Below are 27,149 nucleotides of genomic sequence, written 5' to 3' on the forward strand. Positions count from 1 at the left end.
GCCTCCCCCTCTCCCCCTTGTGGCCGCCACCCCTAGGGAGGGAACCCTAGGTGGGGGCGCAGCCCCTCCCCTTCCCCTATATATACTTGAGGTATTGGAGGCTGCAAGACACACGAGTTCCTCTCCTTCTTGGCGCAGCCCTACCCCTCTCCCTCCTCGTCTCTCGTAGTGCTTGGCGAAGCCCTGCTGGAGTACCACGCTCCTCCACCACCACCACGCCATTGTGCTGCTGCTGGATGGAGTCTTCCTCAACCTCTCCCTCTCTCCTTGCTGGATCAAGGCATGGGAGACGTCGTCGGGCTGTACGTGTGTTGAACGCGGAGGTGCCGTCCGTTCGGCACTAGGATCTCCGGTGATTTGGATCACGACGAGTACGACTCCTTCAACCCCGTTCTCTTGAACGCTTCCGCTTAGCGATCTACAAGGGTATGTAGATGCACTCTCCTTCCCCTCGTTGCTGGTTTCTCCATAGATAGATCTTGGTGACACGTAGGAAAATTTTGAATTTCTGCTACGTTCCCCAACAGTGGCATCATGAGCTAGGTCTATTGCGTAGATTCTATGCACGAGTAGAACACAAAGTAGTTGTGGGCGTTGATTTTGTTCAATATGCTTACCGTTACTAGTCCAATCTTGTTTCGACGGTATTGTGGGATGAAGCTGCCCGGACCGACCTTACACGTACTCTTACGTGAGACTGGTTCCACCGACTGACATGCACTAGTTGCATAAGGTGGCTAGCGGGTGTCTGTCTCTCCCACTTTAGTCGGAACAGATTCAATGAAAAGGGTACTTATGAAGGGTAAATAGTAATTGGCATATCACGTTGTGGTTTTGCGTAGGTAAGAAACGTTCTTGCTAGAAACCCATAGCAGCCACGTAAAACAAGCAAACAACAATTAGAGGACGTCTAACTTGTTTTTGCAGGGTATGCCATGTGATGTGATATGGCCAAAAGGATGTGATGAATGATATATGTGATGTATGAGATTGATCATGTTCTTGTAATAGGAATCACGACTTGCATGTCGATGAGTATGACAACCGGCAGGAGCCATAGGAGTTGTCTTTATTTATTGTATGACCTACGTGTCATTGAACAACGCCATGTAATTACTTTACTTTATTGCTAACCAGTAGCCATAGTAGTAGAAGCAATAGTTGGCGAGCAACTTCATGGAGACACGATGATGGAGATCATGATGATGGATATCATAGTGTCATGCCGGTGACAAGATGATCATGGAGCCCCAAGATGGAGATCAAAGGAGCTATATGATATTGGCCATATCATGTCACTATTATTTGATTGCATGTGATGTTTATCATGTTTTTGCATATTGTTTAATTAGAACGACGGTAGTAAATAAGATGATCCCTCATAATAATTTCAAGAAAGTGTTCCCCCTAACTGTGCACCATTGCGACAGTTCGTTGTTTCGAAGCACCACGTGATGATCGGGTGTGATAGATTCCAACGTTCACATACAACAGGTGTAAGACAGATTTACACATGCAAACACTTAGGTTGACTTGACGAGCCTAGCATGTACAGACATGGCCTCGGAACACAGAAGACCGAAAGGTCGAACATGAGCCGTATAGAAGATACGATCAACATGAAGATGTTCACCGATGTTGACTAGTCCGTCTCACGTGATGATTGGACACGGCCTAGTTGACTCGGATCATGTAATCACTTAGATGACTAGAGGGATGTCTATATGAGTGGGAGTTCATAAGAGGAACTTAATTATCCTGAACATAGTCAAAAAGATTTTTGCAAATTATGTCGTAAGCTCGCGCTTTAGTTTCACTGTTTAGATATGTTCCTAGAGAAAATATAGTTGAAAGTTGACAGTAGCAATTATGCGGACAGTAGAAAGCTTATGTCCTTAATGCACCGCTCAATGTGCTGAACCCCAAACGTCGTTTGTGGATGTTACGAACATCGGACATGCACATTTAGATAACTATGTGATAGTTCGGTTAAACGGTTTAGAGTTGAGGCACCAAAGACGTTTTTCGAAACGCCGCGGAACATATGAGATGTTTCGAGGGCTGAAATTGGGATTTCGGGCTCGTGCCCACGTCAGGAAGTATGAGACCTCCGACAATTTGCTTAGCCTGCAAACTAAGGGAGAAAAGCTCAATCGTTGAGCTTGTGCTCAGATTGTCTGAGTGCCACAATCACTCGAATCGAGTGGGAGTTGATCTTCCAGAGATAGTGATGTTTCTCCAAAGTCATTGCCACCAAGCTGTTAGAGCTTCATGATGAACTATAACATATCAGGGATAGATATGATGATCCTTGAAATATTCGCGATGTTTGACACGGCGAAAGTAGAAATCAAGAAGGAGCATCAATTGTTGATGGTTAGTGAAACCACTAGTTTCAAGAAGGGCAAGGGCAAGAAGGGATACTTCATGAAACGGCAAATCAGCTGCTGCTCTAGTGGAGAAACCCAAGGTTGAACCCAAACCCGAGACTGAGTGCTTCTGTAATAAGGGAAACAGCCACTGGAGCAGGATTACCCTAGATACTTGGTAGATGAGAAGGTTGTCGATAGAAGTATATTGGATATACATTATGTTAATGTGTACTTTACTAGTACTCCTAGTAGCACCAGGGTATTAAATACCGGTTCGGTTGCTAAGTGTTAGTAACTCGAAATAAAAGCTACGGAATAAACGGAGACTAGCTAAAGGTGAGATGACGATATGTGTTGGAAGTATTTCCAAGGTTGATCAAATATTGTACGCTCCCTCTACCATCAAGATTGGTGTTTGCGTTGAGCATAGACATAATTGGATTATGTCTATCGCAATACGGTTATTCATTTAAGGAGAATAATGGTTACTCTGTTTATTTGAATAATACCTTCAATGGTCTTGCACCTAAAATGAATGGTTTATTGAATCTCGATCATAGTGATACACATGTTCATGCCAAAAGATATAAGATAGTAATGATAGTACCACCTACTTGTGGCACTGCCACGTAAGTCATATCGGTATAAAACGCATGAAGAAGCTCCATGTTGATGGATCTTTGGACTCACTCGTTTTAAAAGGTTTGAGACATGCGAACCATGTCTATTGGTGTATATGCATGAAGAAACTCCATGCAAATGGACCGTTTGGACTCACTTGATTTTGAATCACTTGAGACATGCAAATCATACCACATGGGCAAGATGACTGAAAGCCTCGTTTTCAGTAAAATGGAACTAGAAAGCAACTTGTTGGAAGTAATACATTTTGATGTGTGCAGTCCAATGAGTGCTGAGGCGTGTAGTGAATATTGTTATGTTCTTACTTCACAGATGATTTGAGTAGATGTTGAGTACATTTACTTGATGAATCACGAGTCTGAATTATTGAAAGGTTCAAGTAATTTCAGGGTGAAGTTGAAAGATCGTCGTGACAAGAGGATAAAATATCTATGATATGATCATAGAGATGAATATCTGAATTGCGAGTTTGGCACAGAATTAAGACATTATGGAAATTGTTTCACAACTAAATACAGCCTGGAACACCATAGTGTGATGGTGTGTCCGAACATCATAACTGCACCCTATTGGATATGATGCATACCATGATGTCTCTTATCGAATTACCACGATAGTTTATGGGTTAGGCATTAGAGATAACCACATTCACTTTAAATAGGGCACCACGTAATTCCGATGAGATGACACCGTATGAACTATGGTTTAGAGAAACCTAAGCTGTCATTTCTTAAAAGTTTGGGGTTGCGACGCTTATGTGAAAAAGTTTCAGGTTGATAAGCTCGAACCCAAAGCGGATAAATGCATCTTCATAGGACACCCAAAACAGTTGGGTATACCTCCTGTCTCAGATCCAAAAGCAATAAGGGGTTGTTTCTAGAATCGGGTCCTTTCTCGAGGAAAAGTTTCTCTCGAAAGAATTGAGTGGGAGGATGGTGGAGACTTGATGAGGTTGTTGAACCATCTCTTCAACTAGTGTGTGGCAGGGCACAGGAAGTTGTTCCTGGCACCTACACCAATTAAAGTGGAAGCTTATGATAGTGATCATGAAACTTCAGATCAAGTCACTACCAAACCTCGTGGGATGACAAGGATGCGTACTACTTCAGAGTGGTACGTAATCCTGTCTTGGAAGTCATGTTGCTAGACAACAATGAACCTACGAGCTATGGAGAAGCGATGGTGGGCCCGGATTCCAATAAATGGCTCGAGGCCATAAAATCTAAGAGAGGATCCATGTATGAAAACAAAGTGTAGACTTTGGCAGAACGGCTCGATGGCCGTAAGGCTGTTAAGTACAGATGGATTTTAAAAGTAAGACGGACAATGATGGTAAGTATCACCATCAAGAAAGCTCGACTTGTCGTTAAGATGTTTTCCGACAAGTTCAAGGAGTTGACTACGATGAGACTTTCTCACTCGTAGCGATGCTAAGAGTCTGTTGGAATTATATTAGCGATTACTGCATTGTTTATGAAATCTTGCAGATAGGATGTCAAAAACATTGTTTTCTCAACGATTTTCTTGAGGAAAGGTTGTATGTGATACAACCGGAAGGTTTTGTCAATCCTGAAAGATGCTAATAAGTATGCAAAGCTCCAGCAATCCTTCTAAGGACTGGAGTAAGCATCTCGGAGTTGGAATGTACGCTTTGATGAGATGATCAAAGATTTTGGGTTTATACAAAGTTTATGAGAAACTTGTATTTCCAAAGAAGTGAGTGGGAGCACTATAGAATTTCTGATGAGTATATGTTGTTGACATATTGTGGATCAGAAATGATGTAGAATTTCTGGAAAGCATATAGGGTTATTTGAAAAGTGTTTTTCAATAGAAAACCTGGATTAGGCTACTTGAACATTGAGCATCAAGATCTATGAGGATAGATCAAAAATGCTAAATGGTACTTTCAAATGAGCACATACCTTGACATGATCTTGAAGGTGTTCAAGATGGATCAGTCTAGGAAGGAGTTCTTGCCTGAGTTGTAAGGTATGAAGTTAAGACTTAAAGCTCGACCATGGCAGAAGAAAGAGAAAGGACGAATGTCGTCCCCTATGCTTTTGTCATAGGCTCTATACAGTATGCCATGCTGAGTACCGCACCTGGTGTGTGCCTTGCCACATGTCTGGCAAGAGGGTACAAAGGTGATCCAGGAGTGGATCACTAGATAGCGGTCAAAATTATCCTTGGAGTAATAAGGACATGTTTCTCAATTATGGAGGTGATAAAGAGTTCGGCGTAAAGGGTTACATCGATGCAAGCTTTAACACCTATCCAAATGACTCTGAGTAGCAAACCGAATACGTATAGTGGAGCAACCATTTGGAATAGCTCCAAGTGGAGCGTGGAAGCAGCATTTATAATATGACCTAGAGATTTGCAAAGTCCATACGGATCTGATTGTTGCAGACCCGTTGACTAAAACCTCTCTCACAAGCAAAACATGATCAAACCCCAGAACTCATTGAGTCTTAATCACATGATGATGTGAACTAGTTTAGTGACACTAGTAAACTCTTTGGATGTTGGTCACATGGCGATGTGACCTGTGAGTGTTAATCACATGGCGATGTGAACTAGATTATTGACTCTAGTGCAAGTGGGAGACTGTTGGAAATATGCCCTAGAGGCAATAATAAATTAGTTATTATTATATTTACTAGTTCATGATAATCGTTTATTATCCATGCTAGAATTGTATTGATAGGAAACTCAGATACATGTGTGGATACATAGACAACACCATGTCCCTAGTAAGCCTCTAGTTGACTAGCTCGTTGATCAATAGATGGTTACGGTTTCCTGACCATGGACATTGGATGTCATTGATAACGGGATCACATCATTGGGAGAATGATGTGATGGACAAGACCCAATCCTAAGCCTAGCACAAAGATCGTGTAGTTCGTATGCTAAAGCTTTTCTAATGTCAAGTATCATTTCCTTAGACCATGAGATTGTGTAACTCCCGGATACGGTAGGAATACTTTGGGTGTGCCAAACGTCACAACGTAACTGGGTGGCTATAAAGGTACACTACAGGTATCTCCGAAAGTGTCTGTTGGGTTGGCACGAATCGAGACTGGGATTTGTCACTCCGTGTGATGGAGAGGTATCTCTGGGCCCACTCAGTAGGACATCATCATAATGTGCACAATGTGATCAAGGAGTTGATCACGGGATGATGTGTTACGGAACGAGTAAAGAGACTTGCTGGTAACGAGATTGAACAAGGTATAAGGATACCGATGATCGAATCTCGGGCAAGTACAATACCGCTAGACAAAGGGAATTGTATACGGGATTGATCGAATCCTCGACATCGTGGTTCATCCGATGAGATCATCGTGGAACATGTGGGAACCAACATGGGTATCCAGATCCCGCTGTTGGTTATTGACCGGAGAACGTCTCGGTCATGTCTGCATGGTTCCCGAACCCGTAGGGTCTACACACTTAAGGTTCGATGACGCTAGGGTTATAATGGAAGTTTGTATGTGGTTACCGAATGTTGTTCGGCGTCCCGGATGAGATCCCGGACGTCACGAGGAGTTCCGGAATGGTCTGGAGGTAAAGATTTATATATGGGAAGTCCTGTTTTGGTCACCGAAAAAGTTTCGGGTTTTACCGGTAGTGTACCGGGACCACCGGAGGGGTCCGAGGGTCCACCAAGTGGGGCCACCAGCCCCGGAGGGCTGCATGGGCCAAGTGTGGGAGGGGACCAGCCCCAGGTGGTTTGGTGCGCCCCCCCACCAAGGCCCAAGGCGCCTCCAAGAGGGAAGGGAGGCAAACCCTAGGGCAGATGGGCCCTAAGGCCCACCCCAGGTGCGCCTCCCCCTCTCCCCCTTGTGGCCGCCACCCCTAGGGAGGGAACCCTAGGTGGGGGCGCAGCCCCTCCCCTTCCCCTATATATACTTGAGGTATTGGAGGCTGCAAGACACACGAGTTCCTCTCCTTCTTGGCGCAGCCCTACCCCTCTCCCTCCTCGTCTCTTGTAGTGCTTGGCGAAGCCCTGCTGGAGTACCACGCTCCTCCACCACCACCACGCCATTGTGCTGCTGCTGGATGGAGTCTTCCTCAACCTCTCCCTCTCTCCTTGCTGGATCAAGGCATGGGAGACGTCGTCGGGCTGTACGTGTGTTGAACGCGGAGGTGCCGTCCGTTCGGCACTAGGATCTCCGGTGATTTGGATCACGACGAGTACGACTCCTTCAACCCCGTTCTCTTGAACGCTTCCGCTTAGCGATCTACAAGGGTATGTAGATGCACTCTCCTTCCCCTCGTTGCTGGTTTCTCCATAGATAGATCTTGGTGACACGTAGGAAAATTTTGAATTTCTGCTACGTTCCCCAACAGTGATATGTTCATCTGCTATGCTAGTTCGCATGATTAGTTTAATCTCTGTTGTTGTGGTCATGATTTATCTTCTGTTTATTCGGATTAAATCTCGTAGTAATTTGCTCATATTTCCAACAATCCAAAAACCTGATTATAGGCAATTTACTCCCGGTGGTTTTGCTGCGCATCTGAAGCCGCCTGCCTTTAAGGGGGCGCAATATAAGAGGTGGCGCACGAGAGCAGTCTACTGGTTTCAGACCATGGGCTGCTATGATGCCACCAAGGGCAAGCCTGAGGGCGATCTTAATCCAGCACAGCTGGAAGCTTTTGAGAAGATCGATACCCTCTTTAAAGGCGCTCTTCTGAGTGTTCTTGATGACTCCATTGTGGATTCGTATATGTCGTTTGACAACAGCAAGGACATGTGGGCTGCGCTCGAGGCCAAGTTTGGTGCCTCGGACGCCGGCAGCGAGTTGTACGTCATGGAGCAATTCTATGACTACAAGATGACTGATGAGCGCCCTGTTGTACAGCAGGCTCATGAGATACAGTTGCTCGCAAAAGAACTTGAGTACTTCAAGTGTGTGTTGCCGAACAAATTTGTTGCCGGAGGCATCATTGCCAAGCTTCCACCTTCGTGGAACAATTTTGCTACTTCCCTGAAACACAAGAGACAGGAGTTTTCCGTTGCAGATCTCATTGGTACTCTTGATGTTGAAGAGAAGGCGAGAGCAAAGGACACACGTGCTCGAGTTGCTGAGGGAGGTTCTAGTGCCCACATGGTACAGAAGAAGAACTCCCAGCCCAGGAAGTTCAAAAACAATAAGAACAAAACTCAGGGCAAAGGCAAGTTTGATACAAAGAACAAGCCATCACATTCTACCAACTTCAAGAAGAATTCTCATAAGAAGGGGAAGGGACTTTGCCATGTCTGCGGTGATCCTAATCACTGGGCTCCGAAGTGTCCTAACCGCTTTGAGGAGCGTGAACATGAGAAGAGCGGCAAGTCTGCTAATGTTGTCATCAGTGATACTGATATGAAGGAATCAGGGTACGGTATTTTTCCTACCATCCTTTCAGTATTTCAATCCCCTGATTGGTTAATTGACACCGGTGCCAATATACATGTTTGTGCTGACGCCTCCATGTTTTCTTCTTACCAGGCAATAGGGACTTCACCCGTGCTGATGGGGAACGGGTCACATGCCATCGTTCGAGGTGTTGGTACGGTCAATCTGAAGTTTACTTCGGGGAAGACTGTGCGTCTGAAGAACTTTCATCATGTGTCGTCCATCAATAAAAATCTCGTTAGCGGTTCCCGTTTATGTCGAGATGGTTTTGAGTTGGTTTTCGAATCCAATAAAGTTGTAATCTCTAAGTGTGGACAATTTGTTGGAAAAGGCTATGAGTGCGGAGGCTTGTTCCGCCTATCTTTGTCAGATATTTGCACTAAAGTTATTAATAATGTTTGCCACAATAATGAGTCTGATATTTGGCATTCACGACTCTGTCATATTAACTTTGGTTGCATGACGCGGTTATCCAATATGAATTTAATTCCGAAAATCTCTACTGTCAAAGGCTCCAAGTGCCAAGTATGTGTGCAAGTTAAGCAACCTCGCAAGTCCCATAAGACTGCAGAGGCAAGAGACTTGGCGCCACTTGAGCTTATACATTCTGATCTTTGTGAGATGAATGGCGTGTTGACAAAAGGTGGAAAGAGATACTTCATGACGTTGATTGATGACTCCACTAGATATTGTTATGTGTATCTTCTGAAATCAAAAGATGAGGCTTTGACTTTCTTTAAAAACTATAAAGCTGAGGCAGAGAACCAACTTGATTGAAAAATTAAACGGCTTAGGTCCGATCGTGGTGGAGAGTATTTTTCCAATGAATTTGATCTGTTTTGTGCGGAACATGGTATAATCCATGAGAGGACGCCTCCCTACTCACCCCAGTCAAATGGGGTAGCCGAAAGAAAGAACCAAACTCTAACTGATATGGTTAACACCATGTTAGACACTTCGGGTCTATCCAAGGAATGGTGGGGGGAGGCGCTAATGACTGCGTGTCATGTCCTAAACCGAGTTCCCACAAAGCATAAGACCATGACTCCATTTGAGGAATGGGAAAGGAAAAGGTTGAAACTCTCTTACCTACGTACTTGGGGTTGTTTGGCGAAAGTCAATATACCAATTCCCAAGAAGCGCAAGCTTGGACCAAAAACCGTGGATTGTGTTCTTCTGGGCTATGCTTTTCATGTTGGTACGATTATGGAATCAAATGATGCAACTTTCTTTGAGGACATATTTCCTATGAAGGATATGTCGAGTTCATCAAATCAGGAGATACCTACTCCATCTAGTGAGGAATTCACTGTAATTCCTGAACCCACCATTGCGATGGAACACGTTGAGAATCCTGCTGAGGGTAACAATGGAACTCCTATGAGGAGTAAGAGACAGAGGACTGCAAAGTATTTTGGTGATGATTTCATTGTGTACCTCGTGGATGACACACCCAGGACTATTTCAGAAGCCTATGCATCTCCTGATGCTGACTACTGGAAGGAAGTTGTACGTAGCGAGATGGATTCCATCTTAGCTAACGGTACCTGGGAGATCATTGACCGTCCTTATGGGTGCAAACCTGTAGGATGTAAGTGGGTGTTCAAGAAGAAGCTTAGACCTGATGGTACGATTGAAAAGTACAAGGCACGGCTTGTGGCCAAGGGTTATACCCAGAAAGAAGGTGAAGACTTCTTTGATACTTACTCACCCGTGGCTAGACTGACCACAATTCGGGTGCTACTATCACTAGCTGCCTCACATGGTCTTCTCGTTCATCAAATGGACGTTAAGACGGCTTTCCTCAATGGAGAGTTGAAGGAGGAAATTTACATGGATCAGCCAGATGGTTTTGTAGTACCTGGTCAAGAAGGAAAGGTGTGCAAGTTATTAAAGTCTTTATATGGCCTTAAACAAGCTCCTAAGGAGTGGCATGAGAAGTTCGAAAGAACATTAACTGCTGCCGGCTTTGTAGTAAACGATGGTGACAAGTGCGTGTACTATCGCTATGGTGGAGGCGAAGGAGTTATTCTTTGTCTGTATGTCGACGACATATTGATCTTTGGAACCAAACTTGATTTAATCAAGGAGGTTAAGGATTTCTTATCTCGCTATTTTGAGATGAAGGATCTAGGAGTAGTTGATGTTATCTTAAACATCAAGCTGTTGAGAGATGAGAATGGTGGGATCACACTGCTTCAGTCTCATTATGTGGAAAAGGTCTTGAGTCGTTTTGGGTATAGCGACTACACGCCTTCTCCAACTCCATATGATGCTAGTGTGTTGCTTCGAAAGAATCGACGGATTGCTAGAGATCAACTGAGGTATTCTTAGATTATTGGCTCGCTTATGTATTTGGCGAGTGCCACGAGGCCTGACATCTCTTTTGTTGTGAGCAAGCTGAGTCGGTTTGTGTCAAAACCGGGAGATGATCATTGGCATGCGCTTGAGAGAGTTATGCGCTATTTGAAAGGCACCGCGAGCTATGGGATTCACTACACCGGGTATCCAAGGGTACTGGAGGGTTATAGTGACTCAAACTGGATATCCGATGCTGATGAGATTAAGGCCACAAGTGGTTATGTTTTTTCACTTGGTGGTGGCACTGTTTCCTGGAAGTCTTGCAAGCAGACCATCTTAACGAGGTCAACTATGGAAGCAGAACTCACAGCACTAGACACTGCCACTGTTGAAGCAGAGTGGCTTCGTGAACTCTTGATGGACTTACCTATGGTTGAAAAACCAATACCCCCTATCCTGATGAACTGTGATAATCAAACTGCGATCGTCAAGATAAACAGTTCTAAGGACAATATGAAGTCCTCAAGGCATGTGAAGAGGAGACTAAAATCTATCAGAAAATTGAGGAACTCCGGAGTTATTACGTTGGATTATATCCAAACGTCGAAAAACTTGGCAAATCCCTTCACAAAGGGTCTATCACGTAATGTGATAGATAATGCATCGATGGAGATGGGTTTGAGGCCCACCGCATGAGTTGTCCATAGTGGTAAACCACTCTATGTGATCGGAGATTCCGTGAAGTAGAAGTGGGAGACAAGCTGTTGGTCAGCTGGGAGGAGAGTATCCCTATATTAATTATCCCACTCCGTGAAGATGCAATACTCTCCTGATCTGCATGGCAGGTTGATACTTATCTTAATGTGTTCCAAGTGGCTTATTCGGGTAAGCAGAGATGTTGTCCTGCAGAACATATTCTGAGGAACACACCTATATGAATTTGACTATTAACGTCGCAGTCTGTGAGAATTGGGTGTTCTGTAATAAATTCATGAAAGGCCCTGGAGTATGACGTATACGCTCCACCCGCGGGGAAGCCTTGCGGCAGCCCAGTATCGGTCAAGAATTTGTGTGAAACTAGTTTCACAGAAAACTTGTAGTTCAAGGCATAGTCCACTATTCAAGTTGTGATCTAGTGTAGCATAAATTTCTAAGTGGAAGTTCAACTTCACAGTCTCCACTAAGCACCGATATATAAAACAATGTTTTGGAACTAAATGATGAGATGTGCCAATGAGACTTTGTGGGGGATTGTTGGAATTTTTCTAGTAGGCCTTTGGCCCAAAGCCCAACTAAAATTCTGAAATTCTCTTGGCCCATTCATGCACACATGTGAGTGGAGTGAGTGAGGCTAAAGTTTAGTCTCACCCCGGAAGTTGAGAGAGAGTTGCACCTTTTTATAAGGTGAGCTCTTCTACCACTTGTATGAGCATGAGAAGAGGAGACCTACACGCGCGCTCCTCCTCCTCGCTCGCCTCGCCCGTCACGCCTCGTCACGACGCGCCGCGGGTTGCGGGATTGAGCCGAGCCGAGGACAGAGCTATGCATGTTGTCTATATTTTTGCTGCATGGGAAAATTAATGAGTCATTAATTAATAATTAACGGACGCGTTAATTACTGAGCCGTTTCCGATTCTTTTGGATCGTGACGACTCGACGTGGGGTTTACTCCCACGACCTACCCGGCCCGCACTATATAGTCAGGCAGACGTCTACCCTAGCGGCCGCCGCTTCGTATGGTTTCTACCACCGTTCCAGATCATTGCGCCGCCAAGCAAGTCTTCTCCATCCCTCCTTCCGGTGTGCACCGCAAGAAGGGACAGCAGGCCTCCGGAACCCCGCCTCTCGTGATCCTGTACGGGAGAGGGGCGATCAGGTTTTTGGGGAGCGCACTCGCGCGACTGCTGGCAGCGACGACTTCGCGAACGACGACTTCTTCTCCGACCTCGGCAACCTCGTCCTCAACGACATGGGTGACAACGTCAATGCCGGCGGTGATGCACCCGCTGCACCGTATGTGATTCTATCCTTCCTGTTCAAGATCGTGGTAGAATTCATGCTTCTAGTATGTGACCTAGATGTGATATGTTCATCTGCTATGCTAGTTCGCATGATTAGTTTAATCTCTGTTGCTGTGGTCATGATTTATCTTCTGTTTATTCGGATTAAATCTCGTAGTAATTTGCTCATATTTCCAACAGCTATAAAGGTAGGCTGATCCCCTCGACTTCCTCCTCACATCGCACCACGACGCCACGAAACTTAGCGCGCCGAATTGAATCGAATCGAGCATCTCGAATCCGCGTCCCATGGCGATCCACGGCGAGCCCTCTTCCTCCGATGCGAGCGGGAAGAAGGACTACTCCATGGCGATTCTCGAGAGAAAGAAGTCGCCGAATCGACTGGTGGTCGACGAGGCCACCGGCGACGAGAACTCCGCCGTCGCTCTGCACCCGGACACCATGGACAGGCTGCAGCTCTTCTGCGGCGACACCGTCCTGCTCAAGGGCAAGAAGCGGAGAGACACGGTCTGCATTGCGCTCCCAGACGACACATGCGACAAGACCAAGATCCGGATGAACAAGGTCGTCAGGAAGAACTTGAGGGTCCGGCTCGGCGACGTCGTCTCTGTTCATCCGTGCCCAGACGTCAGATACGGGAATCACGTGCACATACTTCCCGTCGACGACACGATCGAAGGGATCTCCGTTAGCCTGTTCCATGCCTTCTTGAGACCATACTTCCTCGAGGCCTATCGACCCGTCAGAAAAGGGGACCTTTTCCATGTGAGAGGCGGGATGACAAGCGTGGAGTTCAAAGTCATAGAGACTGACCCTGCAGAGTATTGCATCGTTGCACCTGATACAGAGATATTCTGCGATGGTGAGCCTGTCACGAGGGAGGATGAGGAGAAGCTGGACGACGTTGGCTACGACGATGTCGGTGGAGTGAGGAAGCAGATGGCCCAGATCAGAGAGCTGGTTGAGCTCCCACTGCGCCATCCCCAGCTGTTCAAGTCCATTGGTGTGAAGCCTCCAAAGGGCATCTTGCTGTATGGGCCACCTGGGACTGGCAAGACCCTCATTGCTAGAGCTGTGGCTAATGAAACAGGTGCCTTCTTTTTCCTGATTAATGGCCCAGAGATTATGTCGAAGCTAGCCGGAGAAAGTGAGAGCAACCTCAGAAAGGCGTTTGAGGAGGCCGAGAAGAACGCGCCGGCCATCATCTTCATCGATGAGATTGATTCCATAGCCCCAAAGAGAGAAAAGACCAACGGAGAAGTCGAAAGGCGTATTGTTTCGCAGCTGCTCACTCTTATGGATGGGCTTAAATCCCGTGCACATGTTATTGTTATGGGTGCTACGAACCGCCCGAACAGCATCGACCCTACTCTCAGAAGATTTGGTAGGTTTGACCGCGAGATCGGCATTGGGGTCCCTGATGAAGTTGGACGGCTTGAGGTTCTCCGGATTCACACTAAAAACATGAAGCTTGCTGAAGATGTTGAGCTGGAGCATGTTTCGAGGGATACTCATGGGTATGTGGGCGCCGATCTCGGTGCCCTTTGTACTGAGGCTGCTCTCCAGTGCATTCGTGAGAAGATGGATGTCATAGACCTCGAGGATGACACCATTGATGCAGAGATACTGAATTCCATGGTTGTCACGAACGACCATTTCAAGATTGCACTAGGGACAAGCAACCCATCTGCTCTTCGTGAAACTGTTGTTGAAGTCCCAAATGTCTCTTGGGAGGATATTGGTGGCCTGGAGAGCGTCAAAAGGGAGCTGCAGGAGACCGTCCAGTATCCCGTGGAGCATCCGGAGAAATTTGAGAAGTTTGGTATGTCTCCCTCCAAAGGTGTTCTGTTCTATGGACCTCCGGGCTGTGGTAAGACCTTGTTGGCCAAGGCAATTGCTAACGAGTGCCAGGCTAACTTTATCAGTATCAAAGGACCAAAACTGCTTACCATGTGGTTTGGTGAGAGTGAGGCCAATGTGCGTGAGATTTTCGACAAGGCTAGGGGGTCAGCGCCATGCGTCCCCTTCTTTGATGAACTTGACTCAATTGCCACTCAGAGAGGGAACAGTGTTGGTGATGCCGGAGGTGCCGCTGATAGAGTGCTGAATCAGCTTCTTACCGAGATGGACGGAATGAATGCCAAGAAAACTGTGTTCATCATCGGTGCTACCAACAGGGCAGACATCATAGACCCTGCCTTGCTTAGGCCTGGACGCCTTGATCAGCTTATCTACATTCCTCTGCCTGATGTTGAATCCAGGCTCCAGATCTTCAGAGCCTGCCTCAGGAAGTCTCCTGTGGCCAAAGATGTTGACCTAAATGCTCTCGCCAAATACACACAGGGGTTCAGCGGTGCAGATATCACTGAAATCTGCCAGCGTGCATGCAAATATGCCATCAGAGAAAACATTGAAAAGGACATGGAAAAGGAGAGGAGGCAGAAGGAAAACCCTGAAGCCATGGAGGAAGACGATGTGGATGAGGTCGCTGAGATCAAGGCTGCTCACTTCGAGGAGAGCATGAGGTATGCTCGCCGGAGTGTGAGTGATGCTGATATTCGCAAATACCAGGCCTTTGCTCAGACGCTGCAGCAGTCCCGTGGTTTCGGCAGTGAGTTCCGATTCCCTGACCAGCCTGCGGCAGGTGCTACCCCTGCGACCGATCCTTTTGCATCCGCTGCCGCGGCAGCTGAAGACGATGATTTGTACAGTTAAATTGTCTGCTGCGCCATGAACCTAGCCTAATTTAGTAACTTCCTTGCTGTAGTTATTTATATTATGCTGGCATCTGTAAAAATGGGAATACCATGTAATTATTTACGTCCAAGTTGTGATATATAAACTTTCTTTTTAAATTTGCTGTGATATATAAACTGAAGATTGTATCCTCCACCTAAAAGATAAAAAGCATTTCCTAGTCCCCGATTCCAGTCTGTGTGATAACTGACAAGGATATACATTTGTCTGTGCTACAATTCTCTTGTTCTCTACAGGCTGCAGCAAGGTTATTAGCATCATTGTATGTGATGCTTTTTTTTAATTTACTAGTCCTTACTTCGAGTGTCATTGCTAATAAACCTTATGTTATCTGCCCTTTGGTTTGTTTGGTTTTTTTTTGGTTGCAAATGGTTACTTCTACTGATCAATTCCACAGCCTCTCTGGAATTCTGACAAATTAGTTTAGCATCAGCTGAACCTTTTAGTTACAATGTACCAATATCAATTTTTGGATTCTCCAACAAAGTAACTGAACTAATTTGCAAGGTAGAAGGTTATCCATGTTGATGTTGATTAGCTATTCACTGCCTTTGGCATCCGCTGGTGCGGCAACTGCAGACGATGATTTATATAGTTGAATTGTGTGTTGTGCCAACTTGATGTAAATTTCTTGTTTTGCTTGCTTATGCTGTCATCTGTAAGACACTGAAAGGCCATGTACTTACTTTTACGTTCATGTTCTGATATAATGAAGACTGTTCCACCGAGATGAGGGGGAAAAATATCGCCTGTCTCAATTATGGAAAAAACAATATAAACCTTTGATGTCCTGCTGTCTCTGAGTCCAATCTGTGTGCCAAGTATTGTCTAAATCATTTTTAGTTGAGTTCCATAACTATATTATCTTAAAACTAGCTATCAGAATACTACTGGTAACTAATGATTTAGAGACATATAGGCTGAAAGACCATTGGACAGTGATGCGAAGATGCTAACAAGCTGGTGCTATTAAAAGCACATCTCACAATTAATTTGCATTTCTTACTGTTTTACAGTAGCACATAATATACTCTTCTGAAATTTTAGAGATGCCCAATGAATCGCAGGTCTTGAATCAGTTTGTCCTTCTGTACATACAATTTGATAGCATCGGGAACTAAGGAGAAGGACAAATATGACATACCGGGCTGACAATGAACACATGTCCAAGTTGCTATTTTCAAATGAATTTTAGTCTGCAGGATGCAACCTATCACCAGAATCTATTGGCAATGATAGGATTTTGCAAGCAATGACTGCTCATGAACAGCTCACAAACATGTTTGTAAGATTCAGCCCTCCCATTGACCGTCAAAAGTATCCTATGAGATTAATTAGAATATTAGTGTGCTGGATTTACTTTTGTTCATTGTGGATGAGTAGGCATCATAGTCTCTAAAATCTACAGTGCATCAATCTCAATTTTTGGATTCTCAGAAAAGTAACTGGATTATTCATGTTGATGTTGATCAGTAATTCATTGTCAGGCCAAGTTGGCTAACACTGAAATATTGGTAGGAAGCATAAAGGCCACATGAGAAGAATTGTTGTTTGGATGTTTAAAACTACTTATGACCTATCTCATTTGATATCTGAAATCTGTAGGAAACTACAAATATATTTCTTTATTTTGTAACCGAAGCTTTTGACTTTTTAGGGAGGGCTCTTGTTCTTGGCAAGTATGTGTGCAGTAGCAGAGGCAATATATGTACTTTCCCTACTATAGTTGACACCGACCTCAATTTTTGGATTCTCCAGAAAAGTAACTGGATTATTCATGTTGATCGTTTAGTTTGTAGTTGGCTTATGTTGAAATATTAATAGGAGGCATACTAGAGACCCCCTTCTTTATTGTGAACTTGCTGTTAATTTCCTTGATGTAATTTTCCTGTTTCATGTGTAGGAATCTTATGCTGTCATTTGTAAGACACGGAAAGATCATTTACTTATTTTTACGTTTTTCTCATATACTCCCTCTGTAAACAAATATGAGAGCATTTAGATCACTACTTTAGTGATCTAAACGCTCCTATATATCTTTACGGAGGGAGTAATGACTATTGTCATCCACCTGGACAAAGTAAAAACATCGATATGTTTCAACTATGGGAAAAGAAATACAACCTTTGATTTCCTACTTTCTGGCAGTCCATTCTGTGTAGAAATTGTTCTCCATGTAGACTGTAGTACGTTTGCTGCTCTACTGACTGTGTTGAGCTGCTGGTTGGTTGAGAATGATCAGTCGGTCATACACTCAGTACCTGAATGTCAATGCAGTGTATTAGCATCCGATTACATGGTAGGTACAGTATGTAAAAGATTGGCATTATATCTTGAAAACCATACCTGCGCAGCCTCGAAATATCTCTGACGTACAGAAATATGTAGCAGTTTGCAAGAATTTCTCGCGTTAACGATGGAAAACAGGAGCCGGGCTTTTTTCTTGATGGTTTCAGGATAGCCTCCATACACCTACGGGAATCAATATCAGACCACCGAAATCAGGAAGGTAACTTGAAAGGGCAAAAATGAAGCACTCACCAGGCAATCGTGCAGTTCAACTATCTTTGAATTGCTGCAGTGTCTGCAGAGCATGATGATGAAAGACAGTTTCAGAAGCTATAGATGTTTAGCCATCGTTGCCCGTGTACATAGCCTGCAACACCAGTATTTTCTTAAACATTTGGTATCTTTATGTCACAAAGAGTACCGATCTGTCAAATTCGTTGTTTTTCAGAAAATCTGATTGCTGATTGATCCCTGCAATGCAGCTGGCTCTCAAAGAATGTCCAATAAATGGAACCAAACCGGTTTCTTCAGCCAAATTGGCATATGATCCTCCCAAGTCTCCAAAAGCAAAATCATGTTGTAACAAAAACACAACATCAACTACCATTACATAACAGAGATCAGACAGATAGTTGGGACATGCATCAAACGAGTAACTAGTTCAGAACAGAGGCTTCCCAAAAGATGCACCAGACCATTGCTATTTCAGATCGATCAGTCACATGACACGGTAACATCACCAACCCAACTACAAACTAAACGATATTCCACCGATTTCCATTGAGCAACACTAATTCTGGGCAAACAGCACCCAACTACAGCTGCCAGAGACTGAATCTAAGAGGAGGTGAACTTGGTGACGGCCTTGGTGCCCTCAGAGACGGCGTGCTTGGCGAGCTCTCCGGGGAGGACGAGGCGGACGGAGGTCTGGATCTCGCGGGAGGTGATCGTGGGCTTCTTGTTGTAGCGGGCGAGCTTGGCGGCCTCCCCGGCGAGCTTCTCGAAGATGTCGTTGATGAAGGAGTTCATGATGGACATGGCCTTGGAGGAGATGCCGATGTCGGGGTGCACCTGCTTGAGCACCTTGAAGATGTAGATCTTGTAGGTCTCGACGCTCTTCTTGCCCTTCTTCCGGCCCCTCTTCTCGCCGCCGCCCTCCTTGGAGGCGGTCTTGCCCGCGGGCAGCCGCTTCTCGGCCTTGGGCTTCTTCGCGGCGGGGGGCTTCTCGGCCTTCTCCGTCGCGGGCTCCTCCTCCGCGGGCTTCTTCGCCGCCGGCTTCTTCTCCGCCTTGGGCGCCATCGCTGCTTCGAGGGAGGGGGGAGGGAAGGGGCGCTGGTCTGTTTGTGCGGGAAAGATTGGGAGATTTGGAACGAGATGTGCGGGAAGAAGGAGCGGGGCTGATGGGTTTATACAGGGAGAGGTGTGGGCGCTGATTGGTGGAGGGGTTGGTGGCTCGGATCCGTGACGTGGAACGGTATGAAGCGTTCGATGCTGTTTCCACGGACGATCCTGATTTGCTGCGGTGGTCGCAAAAACGTGGGCGGGAATAACTTCTTCTTTTTCCTGAGACAGGGCGGGAATAGCTTTTTTTTTAGGGGAAGGCGCGAATAGCTGATTTTTTTTAGGGAATAGCTGAATATATTGATTTGAAGAACAGGATTAAGCTTTTGGTTTCGTTTTCTATATGAAAATGGAGCCGGGGGAGCTCCCCTGTGATCGAAAAAAGAAAGAACGAGATTCTGTGGAGCGAATTTTGACGTGCTGTAATTTTTGGTTTTCGCCGAAGGGCCTAAGTATTTGCGGACACGTTTGGACTTGTCTGCAAACAGTCGGTCAGGTGGAGGTCATCCAATTAGAATCGCCAAATAAAAGCGGACATCGATTTTTCATTCATTTTCCAAATTGATTTTTGCATAGCAAAAGAACCTTAAAAAAACTAAAAATCCTACTCTACTCCTCCCTGTCAAAGGTGAGGTCAACAGCTTATTACTAAACTTGTTGAAGAGATGAAATAGACCCAAGATCTATCTTTTTTATCAGAGGTTGAATCGATCATCAGAAGAAGAATTAGGCCAAAAATTAGGATACATTCTGGGAAAATAAAGCTTCCATTGAAGAGAAGCAAATGAAACGCTTTCATAAAAATTCTCGTAGAATCGAGAATGAAGTTTTCATTCTGTACATGCCAGATCATGAATTAATAGCTGCATCCAATCTCCGAAAAGTCCTGATTGTTTCAATTTTTTAAATGGGATATTTACGGGCCCCGTGTGGGATGATCCGGCCTTGTCATCATTGGCGGCTGGCGCGAACGAGGCGGAGCTGATGAAGGATGTCTCTTTCACATCATCATCGCGCTGCTTCGACGTGTCGTCGTCCTCCGCCTCTAGCCCCTTGAAGAGCCAGTTATGTTCCACCTAGTTGATGTAGAGTTGCCAACGCACGCAGTGGATGGTGCTCGCGATGTGCATGAACACGAGCATCGTCAGGTTCACGTCGATGATGCTCGGGTCCGCCGCAACCATGGTGACGGCATCTTTGTGCGCACGCTTCATCGGGAGATGATCCTCTAGCAACGGGTACTCCTCCAGGAGCGACGGGTTGAGCCGCTTCTTTGCGTCCGACAGTATGAACACGCAACACTGACGGCTCCTCCACCGGCACGGGCGCCTGCTCCTCCTTTCCTGCCTCCGCCAGCACCATGTTGTAGTGATGCGCCTACAGTGGGCTAGACCCCCGACAGCGGCGGCTCCTTCATTGGTGTGGGCGCCTGCTCCTCCTCATTCGTCGCCACATCCTCCATCGCGATCTCCGCCATGGCCATGGGGTCACCCTCCTCCTTCTCCTAGCTTAAATTCGGAGAGCTCGGAGCGCCTCAATGCGGTCCTCGCTCTGGACGTCCATGACACGGACCTCCGATGCGATTTTGGCACCGTGACTCGGTGAAAGTTTCCTCCACCATTAATGAGGGGATACAACCATGGCTACATCGGACAATAATGCGAAGGGATGAGAAGGGGTGGTTGGACGGTGGCTCGGGCGGTGGGAGAAGGTCTCGTAGGGGTAGGTTTTTGGGAAGTGGTCGATCGTCTTAAATAGCGAGGGTAGGCGGAGTAGTGGGGTTGAATGTTTGCAGCTGGACTAGGCTTATCGGTTGTCGCAACGACATGAATGCGGACAGTCAAAGAGAGCTTCTCGGTTGTCGCATCAGTCAAGTCGGTTGTGAATGTGAGTAGGCGTACAGTTGGTCAAGTCGAATGGCTCTAGAGCGAACGCCGTGGGAAAGTGGTTTTTGGGTGGCTAAAGGGTTTTTGAGTCCGACGTGTCGACATCTGACTCCCCAAACCTCCCCCTCCCCCATTTTGGTGTTCGTTTGTGGGATTTTGACGCCGGGATCAGGCTGCGCATTTTGGGTGAGTCGCATTTGATAGCTAAAAGGGTACGGGCATTGCGGATGATTAGGTGATCCGCGTTGGAGTTTCCCTAAGAGCGTCTCCAACTATACCACTACTACACCGCATATGTCTGGGCGGACGGTTTGGACAAAAGCACCACCTATAAGTGTTTGGGGTGTCCGGCGTGCAACGGATTTGGGCCGCCCCAACACGTTTGTCACATCGGATCCGACAGGCCAAACTCACCCCAAATCCCTCCAAATTAAACAAGAATAAATAATTTGATTGCCCTCTCTCATGTGTTTCTCCTCCATTTCATGCTCTCGCGGTGTCATCCTCCTTCGCCCTTGCTTTGCGTCTGCATACTCGACCTCCTCGTCTGTCCTAGTTGTATATACAAAAGGGCCAAATCCTCAAGTATATATAGGTTAGAGGGATAGGGAGGACTGACACCAAGGAGGGAAAGCCTCCGTGGGGCACCGGCCAAGGGGGAGGAGGACGTGGACTCCTCCCCCACTCCTATTCGGCCCCCTTCCTTGTGGAAGGGAGGCACTTTCCCACTTGGGCCTTTTTGGCCCAAGTTTCCTTCCACCTTTTGGCCTTTCAGGGCATGTTGATATTTAAATTAAATATAAAATGTTCTAATACCTCTAGACCACTTTATATTTTTTAAATCCCCATAAACATTTTCCACCTATATATAATTTATCGGTAAATGCCGGTATTACCCGATACTCTCTGAAACCCTTCCGGTGACCCCAAAATGCCTCGCGATCCTCTCGAAACTATTCTAAGTATTCATGAAACAACTCCACAAATATATTCTCATGACTCCCATCATACTAACTCTCAGTAGATCGTGATTGCCTTAAGCTTATGACCCCGTAGTTTCGGTAACTCATAGACATGAACGAAACTGTCCGTTCAATGGTCGGCAGCAATACCGTGGACGTCTGGTCCCAATGAGCACGCGAATGTTATTCGAGTGAACCTTAGGTTATCATGTGATGTTCCCTTTGCTTCGCGATACTTCACAAAACCCGGGATGCATCGGTATCCTTGATACGTCTCCAACGTATCTATAATTTTTTTATTGTTCCATGGTATTATATTATCTGTTTTAGATGTTAATGGGCTTTATTTTACACTTTTATATTATTTTTGGGACTAACCTATTAACCGGAGGCCCATCCCAAATTGTTGTTTTTTTGCCTATTTCAGTGTTTCGCAGAAAAGGAATATTAAACGGAGTCCAAACGGAATGAAACCTTCGGAAACATGATTTTTGGAACAAACGTGATCCAGAGGACTTGGAGTGGACATCAAGAAATGAACGAGTCGGACACAAGGCAGGGGGCGCGCCTACCCTCCTAGGCGCGCCCTCCCCCCTCGTGGGCCCCTCGTGGCTCAACTGACCTACTTCTTCCTCCTATATATGTTCACATACCCCGAAAACATCCAGAAGCACCACGAAACCCTATTTCCACCATCGCAACCTTCTGTACCCAAGAGATCCCATCTTGGGGCCTTTTCCAGAGCTCCGCCGGAGGGGGCATTGATCATGGAGGGCCTCTACATCAACTCCATGGCCCCTCTGATGATATGTGAGTAGTTTACCTCAGACATTCGGGTCCATAGCTAGTAGCTAGATGGCTTCTTCTCTCTCTTTGGATCTCAATACAAAGTTCTCCTCGATTCTCTTGGAGATCTATCGATGTAATCTTCTTTTGCGGTGTGTTTGTCGAAATCCGATGAATTGTGGGTTTATGATCAAGTCTATCTATGAACAATATTTGAATCCTCTCTGAATTCTTTTATGTATGATTGGTTTATCTTTGAAAGTCTCTTCGAATTATCAGTTTGGTTTGGCCTACTAGATTGATCTTTCTTGCAATGGGAGAAGTGCTTAGCTTTGGGTTCAATCTTGCAGTGGTCGATCCTAGTGACAGAAAGGGAAACGACACGTATTGTATTGTTGCCATCGAGGATAAAAAGATGGGATTTACGTCATATTGCATGAGTTTATCCCTCTACATCATGTCATCTTGCTTAAGGTGTTACTTTGTTCTTATGAGCTTAATACTCTAGATGCATGCTGGATAGCGGTCGATGTGTGGAGTAATAGTAGTAGATGCAGGCAGGAGTCGGTCTACTTGTCACGGACATGATGCCTATATACATGATCATACCTAGATATTCTCATAATTATTCACTTTTCTATCAATTGCTCGACATTAATTTGTTCACCCACCATAATACTTATGCTATCTTGAGAGAAGCCACTAGTGAAACCTATGGCCCCAGGGTCTATTTTCCATCATACAAGTTTCCAATCTATTTTATTTTGCAATCTTTACTTTTAATCTATATCATAAAAATACCAAAAATATTTATCTTACTATTATCATCTCTATCAGATCTCACTCTTGCAAGTGGCCGTGAAGGGATTGACAACCCCTTTATCGCGTTGGTTGCGAGGTTCTTCTTTGTTTGTGTAGGTACGAGGTGACTCGCGCGTGGTCTCCTACTAGATTGATACCTTGGTTCTCAAAATATGAGGGAAATACTTACGCTGCTTTACTGCATCACCCTTTCCTCTTCAAGGGAAAACCAACGCAGTGCTCAAGAGGTAGCAATCCTCCTAAGTCATCACCATGCTCACTATACCGAAATCCTCATTACAATTTTGTTTTTCTTTCTCATTATTGTGTTCCGACTTCCCCGTGACGTTGTCACATGTGTATGGCCAGACGATGATCGATGCCGTCACACCGAGAGGGCCCTGAGAATATAGCTCCATCATCGGAGGAGCAAATCCCACCCTCGAGCTATCTAGTCACTTGTCAAACTTTCCAATGAACCTATAAGTTATCCTTATGATAACCGTGTTACAATTGACGTGTAAGTGCATCAAGTGCCCCCTTAGTGCTTATGGAGTATTGAAAACAAATAGGTTAAGGAACTAATGTGTTTGTGAGTGTACACAGGAGTTATGGACCCTGAAGATTTTGGTTTAACCCATGGAAGACGACCCTTAAAAATGGATTTCTTCAAGTGATGAAAATGGTACGACACTTGAAGAAATTGACGACTTTGAGGCTTGAAGACTTCTTTTTTCATAGTTTCTTTCTTCTTATTTGAGTCATAGGAAAAAACTTACTATTAATGGGGGTCTAGGTGAAACATATTTCGCATTTCCAAAGTGATGCTCAAAACCTATACATACACAAGCCTCTTTGAGTGAAGCCTTTGGAAATCTCCGAAACTATTGACGCATTTGCTAGCGACAGTGACGAAGTTCATCTGGTCACCGACGAATTTGGTCACGCTGAGGAGTTAGGATTTCGCCAGTGCAACCTGCCTATCGTGAGGAAATTGAGTGCCCCGATGAATTTCAGAGTTTAAATTCCGACCGTTGTTGCGCCACGGGCCAATTGTCGAGTGGATCCTTATCCTAACAACGGTCATATCTAAGAAGGGCATTTATGACAATTCATGTTGGGTTGCCCCTAGCTATAAATAGTCGCCCCCATAACCACTTGTTGATTGGATGCTCCGAGAGAACTTGACACTTGTCATTTGAGAGCAACCCATCCTCTAACGACTTTGAGAGAATCCAAGTGAGGAAAAAACAGAGCCTGGATGATTGAGCATCACTGAAGGAATTGATCTGTGTGATCTGACGCCTGTTACCTTCAAAGATTATCATTCTTCTAGACGGTTAGGCATCAAGTTCTGAGCACCCAAGAGTCATTGTGGTGTGTTGGTGAAGAAGTATGTGAAGGTTTTGGAAGCGTACCTTGAAGACTTGCCAAGAATGATTAGGCGAGGTCTAAGTGACCTTGGCTCAAGAGGAATACGGTGAGAACTAAGTGTCCTCTAAGTTGGTCTCAGCCGCCTCAACCAGACGTACAATTGATACAACAACTGGAACTGGTCTACCAAATCCTTGTCTTCACCGAGCCTTCCTAGTTTTAAATCCCTCACCCTTACCTTTACGTTATTTGGCTGCTGAAGAATTTGTGATCTACTTTCTGACAAATTTGAACTAACGACTTCCAACATGTTGTGTCTTATTTCTTCAGTTCATCTTCCTCATGTGTGTATGCCTATATGATTGCATGTTCTTCACTTGTATGTATCTTGTATGCATGCTTTCTATTTATGTGATGAATTAGTCTCCCCGCGTTTCTATTTCTTCACTCTGATCTTCGTCAAATTCATCAGAGTTTGACAAATTTCTAAAAATCTCCCATTCACCCCCCCTGGGAGTTAACCCGCGCTTTTAGTTGATATCAAAAGCAAGGTACTCCCTTGTTCTGTGTGATTTTGGTTTAACCACCTGGAGTTTTAGTTATGTCAACTTTAGGTATAATCAAGGTATCCGCTGGTGCCCCATCTTTGATGGCACTGACTATCCCTACTACAAGAACAATATGTGCATGCATCTTGAGGCAATTGACAATGACCTCTGGTTCGTCATGGAGAACGGCATTCCCTTTGTTGGCCCTAGCACCAATGCCGCAGACGTGAAGAGATTCAAGAAACTCGACTCTCAAGCAAAGAACATCATATGTGGACTGATGTCTACTATGCAACCTTCTTCTTGTAGACGTTGTTGGGCCTCAAAGTGCAGAGGTTTGTAGGACAGTAGCAAATTTCCCTCAAGTGGATGACCTAAGGTTTATCAATACGTGGGAGGCGTAGGATGAAGATGGTCTCTCTCAAACAACCCTGCAACCAAATAACAAAGAGTCTCTTGTGTCCCCAACACACCCAATACAATGGTAAATTGTATATGTGCACTAGTTCGGCGAACAGATGGTGATACAAGTGCAATATGGATGGTAGGTATAGGTTTTTGTAATCTTAAAATATAAAAACAGCAAGGTAACTAATGATAAAAGTGAGCGAAAACGGTATTGCATTGCGTTGAAACAAGGCCTAGGGTTCATACTTTCACTAGTGCAAGTTCTCTCAACAATAATAACATAATTGGATCATATAAAAATCCCTCAACATGCAACAAAGAGTCACTCCAAAGTCACTAATAGCGGAGAACAAACGAAGAGATTATTGTAGGGTACAAAACCACCTCAAAGTTATTCTTTCTGATCGATATATTCAAGAGTCCGTAGTAAAATAACACGAAGCTATTCTTTCCTTTCGATCTATCCTAGAGTTCATACTAGAATAACACCTTAAGACACAAATCAACCAAAACCCTAATGTCACCTAGATACTCCAATGTCACCTCAAGTATCCATGGGTATGATTATACGATATGCATCACACAATCTCGGATTCATCTATTCAACCAACACAAAGAACTTCAAAGAGTGCCCCAAAGTTTCTACCGGAGAGTTAAGACAAAAACGTGTGCCAACCCCTATGCATAAGTTCACGAGGTCACGGAACTCGCAAGTTGATCACCAAAACATACATCAAGTGGATCACGTGAATATCCCATTATCACCACAGATAAGCACATGCAAGACATACATCAAGTGTTCTCAAATCCTTAAAGACTCAATCTGATAAGATAACTTCAAAGGGAAAACTCAATCCATTACAAGAGAGTAGAGGGGGAGAAACATCATAAGATCCAACTATAATAGCAAAGCTCGCGAATCGTACCCAATCAAGAACACGAGAGAGAGAGAGAGAGAGAGAGAGAGATCAAACACATAGCTACTGGTACATACCCTCAGCCCCGAGGGTGAACTACACTCTCCTCGTCATGGAGAGCACCGAGATGATGAAGATGGCCACTGGAGAGGGATTTCCCCCTCCGGCAGGGTGCCGGAACGGGTCTAGATTGGTTTTCGGTGGCTACGGAGGCTTGCGGCGGCGGAACTCCCGATCTAGGTTATTTTCTGGAGGTTTCTGTATTTATAGGAATTTTTGGCATCGGGAACAAGTCAGGGGGGGTCCCCGAGTCGTCCACGAGATAGAGCGGCG

General features: G+C 45.2%; 2 protein-coding genes across 2 annotated transcripts; one reads left to right on the plus strand and one right to left on the minus strand.

The window, feature by feature from the left end:
• The first annotated feature begins 12,978 nt into the window (after positions 1–12,978).
• LOC123049926 (cell division control protein 48 homolog E-like) lies at positions 12,979–15,672 on the plus strand. The gene has a single exon (XM_044472779.1). The coding sequence runs from the start codon at positions 13,036–13,038 to the stop codon at positions 15,460–15,462; it is 2,427 nt and encodes an 808-aa protein (XP_044328714.1). The 5' UTR covers positions 12,979–13,035; the 3' UTR covers positions 15,463–15,672.
• Positions 15,673–18,467: 2,795 nt separating this feature from the next.
• Positions 18,468–19,175, minus strand: LOC123049937 (histone H2B.1-like). Its single transcript, XM_044472789.1, has one exon. The coding sequence runs from the start codon at positions 19,090–19,092 to the stop codon at positions 18,631–18,633; it is 462 nt and encodes a 153-aa protein (XP_044328724.1). The 5' UTR covers positions 19,093–19,175; the 3' UTR covers positions 18,468–18,630.
• Positions 19,176–27,149: the final 7,974 nt, after the last annotated feature.

This window comes from Triticum aestivum, chromosome 1A (assembly GCF_018294505.1).
Source record: "Triticum aestivum cultivar Chinese Spring chromosome 1A, IWGSC CS RefSeq v2.1, whole genome shotgun sequence".
In the NCBI taxonomy this organism is placed as follows: Eukaryota; Viridiplantae; Streptophyta; class Magnoliopsida; order Poales; family Poaceae; genus Triticum; species Triticum aestivum.